At 40.2% G+C, this 15,975-nt stretch overlaps 1 protein-coding gene across 1 annotated transcript in view; it reads left to right on the forward strand.

Moving 5' to 3' along the window:
* Nucleotides 1–15,228, forward strand: part of LOC134500461 (slit homolog 1 protein-like) — a 32,363-nt gene extending 17,135 nt beyond the window's left edge. Inside the window, exons 2-4 of the mRNA XM_063307797.1 lie at nt 12,567–12,638; nt 13,185–13,256; nt 15,153–15,228. Coding sequence (XP_063163867.1) covers nt 12,567–12,638; nt 13,185–13,256; nt 15,153–15,228 — 220 coding nt within the window. The remainder of the gene's footprint in view (nt 1–12,566; nt 12,639–13,184; nt 13,257–15,152) is intronic.
* Nucleotides 15,229–15,975: the final 747 nt, after the last annotated feature.

Below are 15,975 nucleotides of genomic sequence, written 5' to 3' on the forward strand. Positions count from 1 at the left end.
GGAAGAGGTATTTCTCTAATGATTTCGAGCTCTGAGATGAATAGATTCCAGTTGATGCCTGCAGTATAAATGCCAAGTGGCAGAACAGTCACAACAATTTCTCCACCATCCCCCCAGGCTCTGCATACTTCTTTGAACAACATCAACTGTTTGCACATCAACCAAGTTTTGCTCAAAAGCAGGAAGGAAGACTTGACTGCCCTGAACAACTGCAACCCATTGAATTATAGCATGGCTGCATCTTCCTTCAACTGGATATATCCTCCCAAAGTGATGAGTTTCTTATTGGCCATTAAAGGCAAACTATTTGATGCATTTGTTAGACTGAGAGAAGACACACAGACCCTGTGCTAAAATTAATAACAAGGATAGCCTGATGTTCCATGTTCTGCCCAGTCAGGGTCAGATCCATTTCTCCCCCCCTCTTGTTTGCTGATTGCTTGTACTGCTATCTAGCTTAAGTTTCCTATTATGTTACATTTTGGTTTTTCTTTTTCTGCTATACTTATAACCTTTGATGGAGCTGTTCTTGATAAAGATTTCATTGTTGGTTTTAATATTTGTAGGTTACTGCAGTCTTGCAGACAAAGCTAGACAACTTGGTACTTACTGGTGACTCGGAGAAAACACATAGAAAGGCAGTGACAGATTAAGAGGAACCTGATTCTGGTAGAGTGACAAACCACACTGTAACAGCTTAAGCTTCTTTATTGTTGAACTGTAAAGCTGAGCAGAGTGGGGCGTTTTATTTAGAGGGAGCAATTTCCCTGGGTGGCACACCTGAAGGGACCCTGCCCAACCTATGGTTCAGTATTTGAAATGATCAGATAGATAAATATGTTAAATCAGTGCAATGGTGTAAATATGTGAAAATATGACAACAAGAGTTATGCCAGTATTTAAGTTACTTCAATGCTACCATTTACTTCAAAAGACAACCCCCATCACCCAGAGAGAGGACGAGAGAGAGGAAAAATTACATTGACTGGGATGCAATGGGAAGAACATTCTCGGCATGAGTGCTGCGGCAAGGGAGTACAAGGAACATTCTTCCTCTGGTCCTCTTAAAGTCTTCAGAAGACCTGACCTTGCACTGATGCAGCCCGTAACAGTGGAACCTCTGGTCACTAGCTTGCCTCCACCTCTGCTATTGCTCTCCCAGCACTGTCCCTCTTCTTTACAACTATTTCCTGAGTTCGTTGCGTACCCATCACCTCCACCCAGCTTCTGTCCAGCCTGTCAACACTCCATTTGCAGGGGGGTGGGGTGAGAAGAGGGGACAAATTTGCACACACTGTTTTAACAGTACTCTGAATGACCAGACCATCACCATTTTATTTGGGGAAGGAGAAGGGAAATATTTGTGCAATTCTGCTTTAATAATGTGGTATGGTTGTTAAGGTGTTGGACTGAAAAGGGAGAGACCCAGTTCTAATCCATCCTTAGTCACAGCAGCCATGGGGTGACTTCTGGCCAGTCTGTCCTCACATGGAGGTTGTTGTTGTGGGGATAAATAGGAGGAAGAAGACACTTCCTTAAGTTCCTGAGTGAAATAAAGGATATAAAACTACTGAATAAATAACCTGAGCTTTTGTTGCTTATTTTGTAATTTCCCTATGTATGTCAGTTTCAGTCACTTCCCCCACCCCATAAGAGAACAGTTGTCTAGCATCAGTTGCATGTATCCTGCCCTCCAGGACCTGGCTTGTTGTACAGTTATGGCAGGATCTGCCTCCCTCCTCCCTGGGGTAATTTAATTATTTAGTATCAACTCATGTATGTCTTTTTTTCATATTATTTTCACTTGGGAGGCCCAAATGGTGTCTGGAGGAGTGGTAGGCAAACCAGCCTAGAGAATCCCAGGCAGAGTCCTAAGACAGAACCTCCCATTCCTGCTGCTGTGACCTGAGCAGGGGGTGATTGAGGTGCCGAAGTGGAGAGGGGGTGGCTGCAGAGCCAGAGGAAGAAACCAGCCCCTCTGCGTATAACAAGGGGTACATTCCCAAACCCATTTAGCAGTGGCAAAGAACAGGATAGGGACTGCCAACGTGGACAACAAGAGTTATGCTGGCATTGGTTTGATCAAAGAGGGATGGGTAGTACTTTAACTCAGTAGTGGGGAAAGGCTCAAAACGACGTGTCAAAAAGAGAACAATTAGCTCCTGCAAGAGGCAGTAAATAGAAGATGTACGTAGTGCACATAAGCAACAAAGCAGATGTATTTTCTGATGCCTTGACACAGAGTCTCTTCCTGGGCACAGAAAAGTAATCTCCATTATGTTCAGTTACTTGTCTTTTAAAAATTCTGTCAGCACTTCAGAAGATCACCTCCTGTTAAATACTGTGGTAGCCATTTGTACCAGTAGACTGATTAAATCTGAATCACATAACTTTGAAGATGAAAAGGACATTTTTTTCAGGCAGTCAGAAAGAAGACAAGTTTCATTTAACATTTGGGGAAATGAATATTGGTTTTAAGGATTGCAAGTGGAGGACTGGGGAGAGCACCAGAAGCAGAATTTATCTGAATTCTATTCTCCACAAAATTTCTGGAGGTGAACAACATATACTCTAAAGAGAAGATAAGAGTCGTTGTGTATGAGATAGGTGGCAGACAGACAGACAGGCAGACAGATAGATAGATAGAGCTCTTCCTGTGTCTCTGGGACAGAAGAGGGAGAGAGTCAGATCCTAGATCCAATCTCTTACATAAATCTGCCACATGGAGGCCCAAGGCAGAGGGGAGGCTGATGTGTGTTTGTGGGGGGATGGTTTAGGGTGGTACTAAGGTGCTTTAGGAGGATTTTTAAACTGTTGCTATTTTGTACAATATTCTTGCTTAAAACTGGGAATGGGATAATCTGTGATTTGCTATATTGGAGAAAACATGCAAAGCTTCTCCTCACAGGGCTTCATTTTCTACGAATGGGACAAAGCCATTCTTAAGAGACAGAGCGGAACTGCTGTTAACTTCCTGAACTAAAATCTAATCTCAAGTGAAGCATGTTCATTGGCATCAGTATATTGAAAAGGTTAAGATGTTAGACATTCCCTTTCAACCCAAATGGTTTCACAGGTTGTTGGTTATGGTAAAATGAGGGGAGACCCACATGTATACTGTCCAGCCCTGGATTAACCATTAGGCAAAATAAGCACATGTTTAGGGCATCAAGGGAAGTAGGATACCACAAAGTTTTTCCCCTGGCTATCATGAATCTTTCATTGCCATGCTCAACTTTAGTTTTCAGCACTTACTGAGTCTTAATGTCTTGTTAGTTAGGCAATGGAAGGGCTGAGGGGCACCATTGTTGAGCTGTGTTTAGGGTATCAGTTAGCTTTAATCCAGTCCTGATGCTGTCTTAACAACTAAGAGAAAAGGTGGGATATAATGGACTGATAAATAAATAAACAAGATGATTGCACTTTATAATGCTTCACAGGTTCTGCTCTTGAAAAAAACCTTTTATCTTATGCTTAATATTTGTTCAGACATTTTCAGTTACTTGATAATGATGAGGAGATCAAGACAATAACCCATTCTGATATAGTCTTGCTTAATTTATTGACTGGATGCAGTTTCTACTGGTGATGGAGAAGGGAACAATTGTTTTTGTTAACACCTTCTGTCCACTCTCTAGGTTTGTCAAGGGAAAATGCAGAAAGGCTTAGGAGAAAGGGAAGGTTGTTGCATTTTAAAACAAAACCTAACTCTTTTAGTGTGCATTCCTTGCCTTGTACAGCTGGATGAGTGTATGTGTGTGCACATGGGTGTAAGAGGGAAAGAAGGGTAGGAGAGGTATATTGATTTTATTTTGGAGAAAAAATGCTTCTACTGCCACCTTATCAAGAACATTTGGCTGCTTAGAGTTAGATCTGATTTGACAGACTCTTGTTTTTTTGTTCACAAGAATCTGATGGATGCTCCAAGTTGAAAAAGTACTAAATTGGACACTGAATTATCAAAAGCAGGGGTAGACAATGTAAAGCCCTCCAATTGTTTGGGACTATGATTTCCATGATCCACTTCCACTAGCCAAATTCACTGGGGCCCTAGATGAGTTTTAGCATGAAGATCATACTGGAATGACAGGTGATTTGGAAGAATTGTTCAGATCACTCAATACATCAGGCTTTGTAGGAGCTGGGAGAATCTGAGCCTACCAGATTCTCAGTTTTTGAGCCTGGTTGAAAGTTAAAAAATCTATCCAGAATAGTGTGCCACAGCTATGATAGACCACTAGTTTGAACTTCTTAGTCTGCTTGCAATATCGGGAACTAGGTACTATTTAGGAGAAAATTGGGCATGTTTGCATTTTTTTCTTAGGACAAATGAAATAATGGAAGTGATTAAGACAGAATTGATCTCTCCTTGGACTCATATAGCTCTCACCTTCAATCCACACCTCTGACATGCATCATTTAAATAGAGAGAGAGAGAGTGAGGGTGAGAATATTCTGTTTGAACTACTGCCTCTTGGTCATCATACATGTTTTTTAATATTTACAGATAAAGTGGCATAGTAAACATTTTTTCCTAATTTCTTATTGTCTACACAATAAAAGCCATTGTATAATCAATACAGTAAAAATATGTCTTCTTAGAATTCTCTTTTCCATTTCTGTTGGATGTTAGCAACGTGATCTTGGGTGTCCCTGTCTCTTCTGAATCCAGACTAGGTCTCTTTTCTATGTATTGTTGAGGTCTGGATTGAAAAATCTTGAGCATTATCTTACCAGTACGTGAAAGGAGTAGAATTGTTCAGTAGTTTGAATATTCTGTAGCACTGCCTTGTTTGGTCCTGGAAAATCAAAGTCCCTTGGCCTTCTCTTTGTTTTTTTACATCTGCTTACAAACCCCATGTAGCATTTTTACTGCATCATCTTGTAAGATTTTGAAAAGTTCTGCTGGCATGTCAAGTCCTGCAGCTTTATTGTTAGTAATTTTTTTGAGGGCTCATTTCGCTTCACTTTCCAGAATGTCTGGCTCTAGTTTAGTGATTAAGCTTTCATACATATCATCAGTTTTGGGATCTTGTTTGTACAGTTCTTCCATATATTCACACCATTTCTTCATTTCTCCTTTATATTTTCTTCCTCCTTTAGAATAGCCCTGTTTGGCTTTAATTGTGCCTAATTCTGCTTAAAATATTTTTAGTTTCAATTTCTGTAATTTTCTTAAATGCTCCTATTTTCTTTCCTATTTGATTGTCACTGTTAATTTCCTTGCACTGCATATTTAAATATAACTCTTCATATCTTCTTGATCTTCTCTGAAACTCAGTATTTACTTGGGTAAAGTTTCCTCTGTCTCTGTCGCTTTTTATTTATTTATTTATTTATTTTCTATCCCACCTTTATTATTTTTATAAATAACTCAAGGTGGTAAACATACCTAATATTCCTTCCTCCTCCTATTTTTCCCACAACTGCAACCCTGTGAGGTGAGTTGGGCTGAGAGAGAGAGTGGCTGGCCCAAGGTCACCCAGCCAGCTTTCATGCCTAAGGTGGGACTAGAACTCACAGTCTCTCCGTTTCTAGCCCAGCACCTTAACCACTAGATCAAACTGGCTCTCCGCTTTCGGCTTTTTTTCAGCTATTTTTTTTTGGCGTTCCGCTTTTCTTCAGCTATTTTCAACATGATAGCAGGCAACCATTTCACCTTGTTTTATTTCTTGTTAGTCTGATGATTTTATTTGTTTTCTTTAAGTCGTAATTTTTGCAAGGATTTCATTACCTGAGCAGCAATCAGTACAAGATCTTATTTTTGGTGACCAAATAGAGCTTGTCAGTATCTTTGCTTGCAGAATACTGTATAGAGCATCTGATGCACTAACATTGATAACCTTTTAACAACAGTGGCTACTCCCTATCTTTTGATTGATTGATTGATTGATTGATTTTTGTCCACAGTAGGAGACATTCCTCTGATTGAACTGACCCATTCCAGGACATTTCAATTTGTTGATTTCCAGAACAGTATTCATTCTTGACATTTCTGCTTTGACAACATGACATTTGCCTTGGTGCATGGTTCTAACATGCCATATACCAATGGCATCAAATTTCTGAGCACATCAATATCTAGATATCCTTTTGGCTTTAATCCAGCTACATGGTAAGCACCAGTGCTACTCATACTTGCCCTCTGCTCTCCTCCAGTAGTTCAATGGATACCTTTCTACTTGGAGGGTCGTCTTCCATGACTATTGGTTGTGAATATGCATTTGGTTTCTTGAGAGAATACTGGAGTGAGTTGCCATTTCCTTTTTCAGGGGTCATACTTAGTCTGACTCCTTATCGTAGGTCACCTTTCTGGGATTGTTCGTATGCCACATAGTATCATTGGGATTCACAGTCCCCTTCAGCAGCACAAGGTAATGATCCCTGAACAGGCCTTCACATTTTCTGAACTTCAATTCCCATAATTCCCATATGCTAATTTACTATGGAAGTTGAACTCTAACACATCTGGAGGATAAGAAGTTGTGAAATCTGATTCAAAATTATGTATTTATAGAATATGCTGTACTTGGCACCAGAAGTCACAATCTGAATGCAAGCATCTAGTACTGATGCTACCACAATGAAAAGGTCTATCAAGTGCACAAACTGATATTAGTAGATTTTCAAGTACTGTATCATACTCAATAACATCCCTGTTCATACTTCAAATTCCTTCTTTCTTAGTCAGTAGTATCATTAGAACAGTCATTTCATATACCAAAACATAGCAATCTCATTGAAAAACTCAGTAGCAAAGACCAAAATGTTTGCCTATTTCATATTATGACTTTCATACTTGGATGCAGTTTCTGAGGCTTAATGCTTTATGGTAACTAAAACAAACAGTTTAAATACCACATAAAACCTAAGGGACTATTAGATGCTAGTATTATTCACTGGTTACTAGTTAGCATTTGCTGATCTGTTGTCACTTGCAGTTAGTTAAGGCAATTTTTTTCACAATGTACAAAAATATTTCGGCACTATATTTAGGGATTCTTTGAGATCAAATGGGGCAAGTGAATTTCTGATGTGAACCCCCAAAACCTCTTGCCTGTGGCAGATTTTCGCAGCATCATACATGCATGTCTGACTTTTAGCATACCATTGTTTACAACTTGAATTCTTGCAAGTTCCAGCCCTGGAATGTATTTTTGTTTCTTATTTAATTAAACATTGCTCGGTGGGGAACAGCTTGGAGATTTGACAGTTTTAACTGGTCAGGCATGATCAGTTTGTTTTATTCTGAAAGAACACATCCTCTTGTGTCCTGCATAATTTATTTTACTTTTTAAATACACATCTGCAACCTTCTCATCTATTTAATAGATGTTTTACTCTGTGTGCAATTGATTTCTCTACCTATATTTAAAATACTAAAGTAGTGTTAATCAGCAAATGGGCTATATTGTTGTACTTGACTGAAATAAGCTGGAAATGTAACTTGAGTTCTCATCAGAAAGAACCAGCACTTTCCTCCAGCATGAGTTATGTAGGAATGATTCTTGCAGCACAGACAGGATGCTCTTGGTTCTTAAGAGAAACTAACTTTCCCAAAATGACTGACTATTATTACTTTATTTTCTTGAGAAATATCAAGAATATGACTGCTATAAGAAGATTTTTCACACATCACCCCCACAGCCAAAATCAGCAAGGGTTTGGGTTAACTAAGGATAATACTGCTATTTTCTTAAGTCATTTTTTTTAAAAGTCAGTATGAGATTTGCCCTGGACAGAACTCATAGAAGTCATTGGGTAGATGTCTATTGCACACTGGAGCTCCTTTTCCACTGGCCAATTGTCCTTTGGGAGAGAATCCAGCCAGGCAGATAGGGTTAGGGTTAGGGTTAGAGTTCACAAGGTGTTCTGATTCATTTTGATTCTTGATAGTGACCTTATTCATATAACATGCTTAATATGTTTACTGAGTTAACCCACTTCCTGAGTTTGCATAATATATTGAACCATAGACTAACCAAATGAACTTGGTTCACACAACATATTAAGCTACCAACCCCTCCCCCCAGCCCAACCCTACCAAAGTTAACATTAACCAAGCTTAGTATGTTATGTGAATGAAGCTTCCAGGTCTTTAACTGACCTGGTTAAGTTTTTTGTCTGAACACAGCCTTCCTCTTTCATCATATTTAGATAGAATGGGTGAATATTCTTTTCCATTGCCTTGAGATGCTGCTGATTTTCAGAGTCCAGATACCTGTAATAGGATTGCCATTTTTTATCTTGGATGTTGTTTTTGTTGCTTAAGATTTACATCCCATCTAAGCCAGTATTATTAGGACCAATGTCTCTTATCACCTTCCTGTCTTAACTAACTTCAAGGCAAACTAATTACAAGCCTGAGTCAGTAGGATAGCATGTTCCAGTAGCAGAGACGAGACAATGTATGCATCAATATAGAGTTTTTTTTTAAAGCAGTAGCTTGATGAAGAAATTATAGTAACTTGGTTCGCACATAATGCTAATTCCAAATACAAGCCTCAATAGCTAGGTTCACAAATCACATTAGCCAAAGGGAGTCAAAGGAGAAAGATATCATTTAAGCATGGTTTTGGTAGTAGATTGGCTCTGGCAAACTATAATTAATATCTGGAGGATGGGAACCTGGAAGTGCAAGGATTACTATGAGTTAAGTAACTCTCTTGTGGTGAAACCACTGCCAATAAGTTTTCACCAGCTGTTGTTTCCATTCTTGGTTCTCATGTCCCTCATTCTTCTGAACACAGAGGTTACAGAGGCGGTAGCTTTAGTGTGGCTATGGCACAAATGATGGACATGTGCTGTGGGCAAGGGGAGGAACAAGTTGTGCCTTGCATGGGTGAAAAAAGAAAAAAGTTGATAATTTGGACTAAATCAAAACACCCATATTCGTACAGATATATGCAGTGGGGCTTAGGTCCCCAGTGTGGCATCATGGATGCCAGCCACCAGCAACACTTCCCTTGGTGTCCCTAGCTCATTGCCCTACTTAATTTTATTTTTAAAAATTCTTTTAATTTTCAAAAAATGAAAGGGCTATTAGCTCACTGCAGTGCAAAATGCTAGCATTCTGCATATTTATCTCCCAGAATGTCACTGGGTTGCTTACAGATCCTTTACATCCCAGAGGCATTCTTTGGAGCTAGAAAGCATGATTAGGAACACCTTAGTGATTTATTTGGAAAGTGCCCAAATGCCCAAAAGAAGATAAAGGTAAATTGAGGTTGTAAAGAGCTAGAAAGTATGATGGGGGATAATCTCACCAATTTCCCTTTAAGTTAATTGGGGTTTTGACTGATGATACACTTCAGGACAATCTTTTTGTGAGGTTCCTATGGCATGTTTTCCAAATTATGTGTACTTATTAGCTCATAGAGGTTGGGGATCTCTGCAGTGGGGGCTATCTACTTTACTTTGAAAATAAGAGTATAGTGCATCCTACTCTGAGATATTAGAATAGGGAGGAAATCTGAACATATCACATATTCAGACCTCTGTTTTGTTGATGAAGTGACATATACTACATACCCGCAGTTGATTCCTAGTCTGCATATAGAGTTGTGGTAATACTGATATCCATTTGATGGTTCTCTCCTGGCTAGAGTTGGAAGTAGTGGTACAATCAAAGCCCCACTTTTTTAATGTGCTTCATGCAACACAGTTTTAAAAAGGGGCAGGACTTTGATCACCCAGTCAGGGCCAACATCTTGATTCTTTTACCTCGGTCCCCCTCCCCCTCCCCCTCCCCCCAGCAGATGCCTCTGGTTGGGAGATCAAGCTTTCTTTCACTGTTCCACAACCTCCCCTCCTGCCACCTAGGATGACTTCCTTTGGATATGATCATAGTTGCAAGCACTTTGTGAGCCAGGAAAACCTTGGCAAATGCAGCCAATCCTCAAAGCTGTTCATTTTAACATTTAAGTGCATAAGGAAGTAGCAGCAGCAAGTGAAACATTTCCTCTGAGCTATAGGCTGGACTGTCTGGCTGAATTGATAGCCAGGTGCTGGAGATGGGCTCTGACAGCAGTCACTCAGTCACTATATTGAAATGAGGAAGCGAGGTGCATGTGTATGTGAAACCTTCACAATGGTTCCACTAGGGGAATCTATTGATCCCCTTCTAACACTGATTCCTCCAGGCAGAAGCCCAGAGCCCACAGGTTGTGCTTCTGTAATTGAATATGTAAATTCCTGTGGCATTGGGGCATTGTGTGATCTACTCTGGCATTTGTGTGACAGTGCTTTTGTTGCACACTGGCACCCAAGACAATAGCCCCATCTCCAAGATGGCCTCTAGACACCACAAGCAATATAAATGGTAATTTGCTGATGTGACTTCTGGGCTGCTTTACCCCAGAAAGCCCTTGAACACCTGATTCTGAGCCGGAAGTGCTCCTCCTCCTCCTCCTCCTCTGCCTGATGAGTGCAATTTGCCAGCACCTGCTGAGGTGCATAAATGTGGAAACACTTTCAGCAGCTGCAATGATAACTCTCTCTGGCAGTTGTCTTTAATATGATGACGTTCTCTCAAAGGTCCTTGTCAATTCTCATTCTCTAGAGGTTCTGAGCTTGTTGGCAGGGCTTAAATTTCTCTTCACAACATGCCAGTGAGGAGAGAATCACTGTTATTATGATCCTGTGTGACTGAAGACAAAATTACCTTGGCAGTTTTTCCTGCCTTACAATTTATCCAGGGGTCTTGCTGGTTTGTTTTGTTTTTTTATTTTAAATGGCATTAAATGAGTGGCCGTCCTCCTTTCTGTTGCTGACTAATTGCCTTCAACCTGCTATTATCATTCATAGCAAAGGTAGCCTTATTCCTCAAAGAGTCTGGAGATCCCATCCATTTCCAGTATTGGTGTGAGGCAACATTTGGCAGATGTGGCTCCTATCACTGCTGTGCTGGGTTGAGAGAGGTTGCAGCTCTATTATTTGTTTGCTTCTGAGCTTTTAAAGGCATAGAAACTGTATTCCTTTGGGTCTGAGAAGAGATAGGGTCACTCTAGTTTGGGCTGCTCTTCTTTTCAGGCATGGGGGGAAATACGGTTGCAAAATGTAAATTGCTGTACCATGTCTTTTTATTTTTTTGAAGTGCAAGATCCACATCATGAACAGCACTAAGGAATTAGCCTGTAGCTGTCCCAGGTTCCTGTTAAGCCACTCATTGTATCACTGTAGATCTTTTAATTGCAGCAGATTTCAATCTGACACAACACATCTTCACCCATCCAGTATAGTGCTTCCTTGTGTCTAGGAAAAACATACCCCCTCTGACCATCACCAATCAGTCCTAAAATGAAAGGAGGCTAGCAATCTGCATGATCAAAAGGACACAGTTAGGACGTATAGTGGCCATCGTTGCATTGATTAACCATTGGCTGCCAATTCAGTTGGGCCTCTTGGAGGTTTATTCTTGTTATTTTCAAGACAGCAGCTTGATCTTTAGTGTTGACTCTGTGAGTCTTCATGCATTACTTGTTAGGGAAACTGCCAAGAAGAATAATTGTAAAGTGGTTGCTGCAATGTCACCCTATCTTTGGGCAGTTAATTGATTTTGAAATCAGAAACTAATAATGGTGCTGTGTTTCCTGTGCAAATTTCTGTTCATCTCAGGATACAAAATCAGTTTGCACACTTCCTTCCTTCAGCAATGCAAATAATTAGTGGGCATAGAGCAGCCTTCCCCAAACTGGTGCCTTCTCTAGTCATTGGACGTCAACTACGTATAATCATCAGCCAGCATTGCCAAAGTTGCTGAAATCCAACACATGTGGAAGATCCCTGGTTGGAAAAGGCTGGCATAGACATTCTTCACAATTGATTCCCTATATCACACCCCCCTTCATTCTCTTGTGGGTGCTAAGGCATCATCAAACATCCCAAACTCAAACATGTACAAAGATTTCCATCACTGCTACATTCTGAATAACCTCAATTTGCATATATTCAAAATGTCCTTTTTGTTAATCTCAGGTCTCATTGAATGTCTCTCTCTGATATATGCAGACCTAATATTCTTTGTTTCTCTGCCCTCCCCTGATGAACGTGACAAGTCTTTCCACTGTTTACTTATTACTTAATTATGATAATTTGAAACTCGACAGTGGTAGCAGTCTTGACAGGAGAATAGAAATTCTAAAAGGTGCTCTTTTTCAAAATATCTCTTGATTATGAAATCCATTTCATAAGGGACTAATACAGAGTACTGACTGGAAAGAGAATGAGATAAACTGTTTCAGGAAGAAGCAGGTAGAGGAGAGAGGGCTGCTTCCCAAAATGTCATAGTTCAGAAGGAATCTCAAGTTTTTGAACTAGCTCAATAAATAACCTAGAACAGAAACTCTCTGGAATGACTTGCTTTATGTCTGAACTGCTATATGATAGTTTTCCCCAGCTTGGTGCCTGCATTTTCTTTAGATAACCTTGGGCCTTGTTTCCAGCCAACACATTTTGAGAGCATCAGGTGGGGAGTTTTTGCTGGGGAGTGTGATCTGAGGCTGCATCTGGCATTCTGCAGCAGTACATATTTTTCATTGCTGATGTTACTCTCCTCCTTTTCACAGGGAGCTGAATGGAAACAACATCACTCGGATCAGTAAACATGACTTCGCTGGGCTGAAGCAGCTGAGAGTTCTGTGAGTGATCTTCCCTCAACAACATAATCACCTTGCTCTCTCCTCTGTCTCAGTATCACTGTCAGCTTATGCCAAGCATTCCCTTTAGTCAACAGTGGGCCTAGTCCCATTAGAGCAGCCTTTCTCAACCTTCTGACACTTGAGGAACCCTTGAAATATTTTCAGGCCTCAGGGAACATTCAGGCTCAAATATAGGCCAGAAGTTACAAAATTATTATCTTAGTTTCATGTGTAGGCCTGTATATATGCACTAACAGTGTTCTGAAACGTACCTCTTTAATGAGAAGCTGCCTGAATTTGAAATAATTTTTTGAATAAATTGTGATCTCCCAGAGAACCCCAGTGACCTCTCACGGAACCCTAGGGTTCCACAGAACCGTGGTTGAGAAGCCCTGCATTAGAGGATGGGTCCCTGTCTTGAGGAAGATGCATGTTCCTGTAGAAACATGAATTCCACTTACTAGGGTAGTAAGTGCCCTTTGTCCTCCTGCTCCCCTGCTTTTCCCTTTAGCTATCCAAGTTCTGATTCCCATGTCATTTTTATAGGCAGCTGATGGAAAACCAGATCAATGTGGTGGAACGAGGAGCGTTTGACGACATGAAAGAACTAGAGCGACTGTGAGTCTCAGGGCTGTGGATGTGCTATGAAAGCTGGTGGTGGGAAAAATGCCAGAGAAATAAGAGATGTGATTTCATTGAAGATATCTCCACTTTTTCTTCTCTACTAAACTGTGCATTCATGGACAAGAGTTAATGTTCCTGTTGGGCTTCTTGATCCTTGATAGATTAAAAGTGGAATTAAGCAGGGATAGGAAGAATGCACCTTATGGTCAAAGGCAATCAATTCCATTACCTAGATCAAGAATAATTTATCTCTGCCCCCACCCTCCTGCTCACATGAGCAGATGGTGCAAGCTCTATGTGTTTTTACACTCATCTTGAACAGCTTGGCTGGCATTTATACCCAGATGCTTCTCAATCTGTTTGCCATTATTTTCAGGTCCAAAATAATTTTCTGCAAGAAACATCCAGTCAGGAACAGTGCACAAACCTGTCTAAGCAACATCTGCATGTTTTCTTCACAGCAACTGTAAAAAACACCACTTGCAAAACTTGCTACTTCTGTCCTTGAACAATCAGTTACCCAACTCTGCCACTCTCAAAAATAGAATAGACCCAATGCAATGCTGACTGATGTCCAATATTCCTTAGAACCTCTCACTACTTAAGCTGGCAGTTCTCGCAATATAGACATGCCATCTATAAAGTACCATGGACAATGAAAGCTTTATGTTTACTTCTGGATGGGTTTTCTGTGTCACACTAGTTTTTTTCCTTATTTCTGTACCCTTCTAATCTCCCCGCTTCTCTTCTAGGAAAAAGCTAGAAGAGAACCATTTTACCTCCACGCTGCTATTCTGTGACTCAGTACTTTATCTGCTGTTCTTGCATCATTAATTTTCTCTGCTCTTCCGTCTTGATAATAGTTCCAAAAGTATATTTTGAAAATGCACATACTTTGCAATCTGAGTAATAAAGAAAACTAAAACTATGTATGTAGACAGCCATTTCATGGCATTTATATCCAGCATTTCTATTTAAAATATTTGATGATTAGCTGTTTCATCACAGTTATTTTTTACCTTCTAAATCTGCAAACACATGCTGAAGCTAAAAGGAGTAATTTGCTGAAAAGTATGTCAAAAACAGAAAATTATGAGATTTTGAGCTCATGAAGCACAAGAAGAAAACTGAAATGTATTGGAATTTGAGTCTGAATCCAGTACTGTTGTGGGGCATAAGATATACACAGGACAAATACTAATTATTGTCAACCTATGGCTTTAAAGTCTTCTTTGTAAATTTAGTAGGAGTCTCTCACACCAGCACTGATGTGATGTGGTGGGGTGGGGAATGTCCAAAGAAGCAAAATGGCAGATGCAGTTTCACAGTCCAAGCCCTACCCATTTTGTAGGGCTTGAATTATATGACTGCATTCACCAAGTGGCCTATTTAGGCCATGTCACTGGCATCTACTTCAGAAGTGCTGTGGAACCAGTGCTTGGATTATCAGAGGAAGAGGGCAATCCTGGCATTTGTAAGGGCTATTTCCCCATATAATTTGAGTATTGGGTGGGAATCACTGGCTTTGATAGCAGGAGTTATGCTGAGGATCATACTATGTCACTGGTAAAATAGAGTATTTTATTATAGATGTTTTATAGGGTTTGTGTTAGTAATCCTTGCCTAATTTTCATGCTTTGTTCCACATATCTGCTAGTCCATTTGCATGGAGAGATGAACAAATATGGACTAGGACAATTATTATTCAAGAGCCGACAAGCAATATTCCACTCTATCCTTAACATTTCAAGGATAACTTGCAGAAAATTGACAAAATATTCAACTGCAACATGTAGTCACTACTATAATATGGGTTGAAGAAGTCCTCCTGCTTCTCATGTATCTATGAATGCTTATGACTCCTTCTTTCTCCATCCTCCATTTCTCTAGACGACTAAATCGGAACCAGCTGCATACTTTGCCAGAGCTCCTTTTCCAGAATAACCAGGCATTGTCACGGCTGTAAGTAATGCCTTGTATTTTGTTCATAGCTTGATGTCTAATATTTTGCAACTTGTTCTCCTGAAAAATGATGGTGAGATGGTGCTGCCATTCATTCAGTAAAGGCATTTAAGGTGCTGGGCATCAGTGTCATGACTCAGATGAATTATCCAAACAGGTGCTAATGCAGCTTGAATCCCTGGTGTGATTGTGCTTTGTAGCTGTTGAATGAGAAACAGTTAAACTTTGTCCATCTCTACCTATAGCTGTTGTACTACCTTAGTATCATAGGTACCAGTACCTATGTTTTTGCTCCTTGGGCATGATGGTTCGGGTGGGCTCCTAAAATATGTCTATGTTTTAAGGAAGTCAAAGGCTATTTTTTTATATATTGTACATATCAAAGCTCATGCATATGCCTAGCTGAACATACTGTAGTTCTTATATGAATTGCTGGTACTAGATGTGCTTAATTCTCTACCAAAAGCCGTTTTAGGATAGCAGCTGAGATATGAAAGTTGATCAGTAATCACCTATTCTTTCTGCTGATTGTTCAGTTGGCTGTATTTCTACAGGAATCTTTGGACCAGTCATGGCTTCTGGTTGGCCTGCAAGTCAGGCATTGAGTAAGCACGGAAATGGGGACAGGCAGAGTGGTAGCTACAAAGGAGCTCCACTGCATATCCATATCTGAGGTATTCAGGCTGAAACAAATCTGAAGGCTACAAAGGAATGAATCATTTCATGTGCTCCACAGATGTACCTGGCTGGG

Source organism: Candoia aspera, chromosome 6, assembly GCF_035149785.1.
Source record: "Candoia aspera isolate rCanAsp1 chromosome 6, rCanAsp1.hap2, whole genome shotgun sequence".
NCBI lineage: Eukaryota > Metazoa > Chordata > Lepidosauria > Squamata > Boidae > Candoia > Candoia aspera.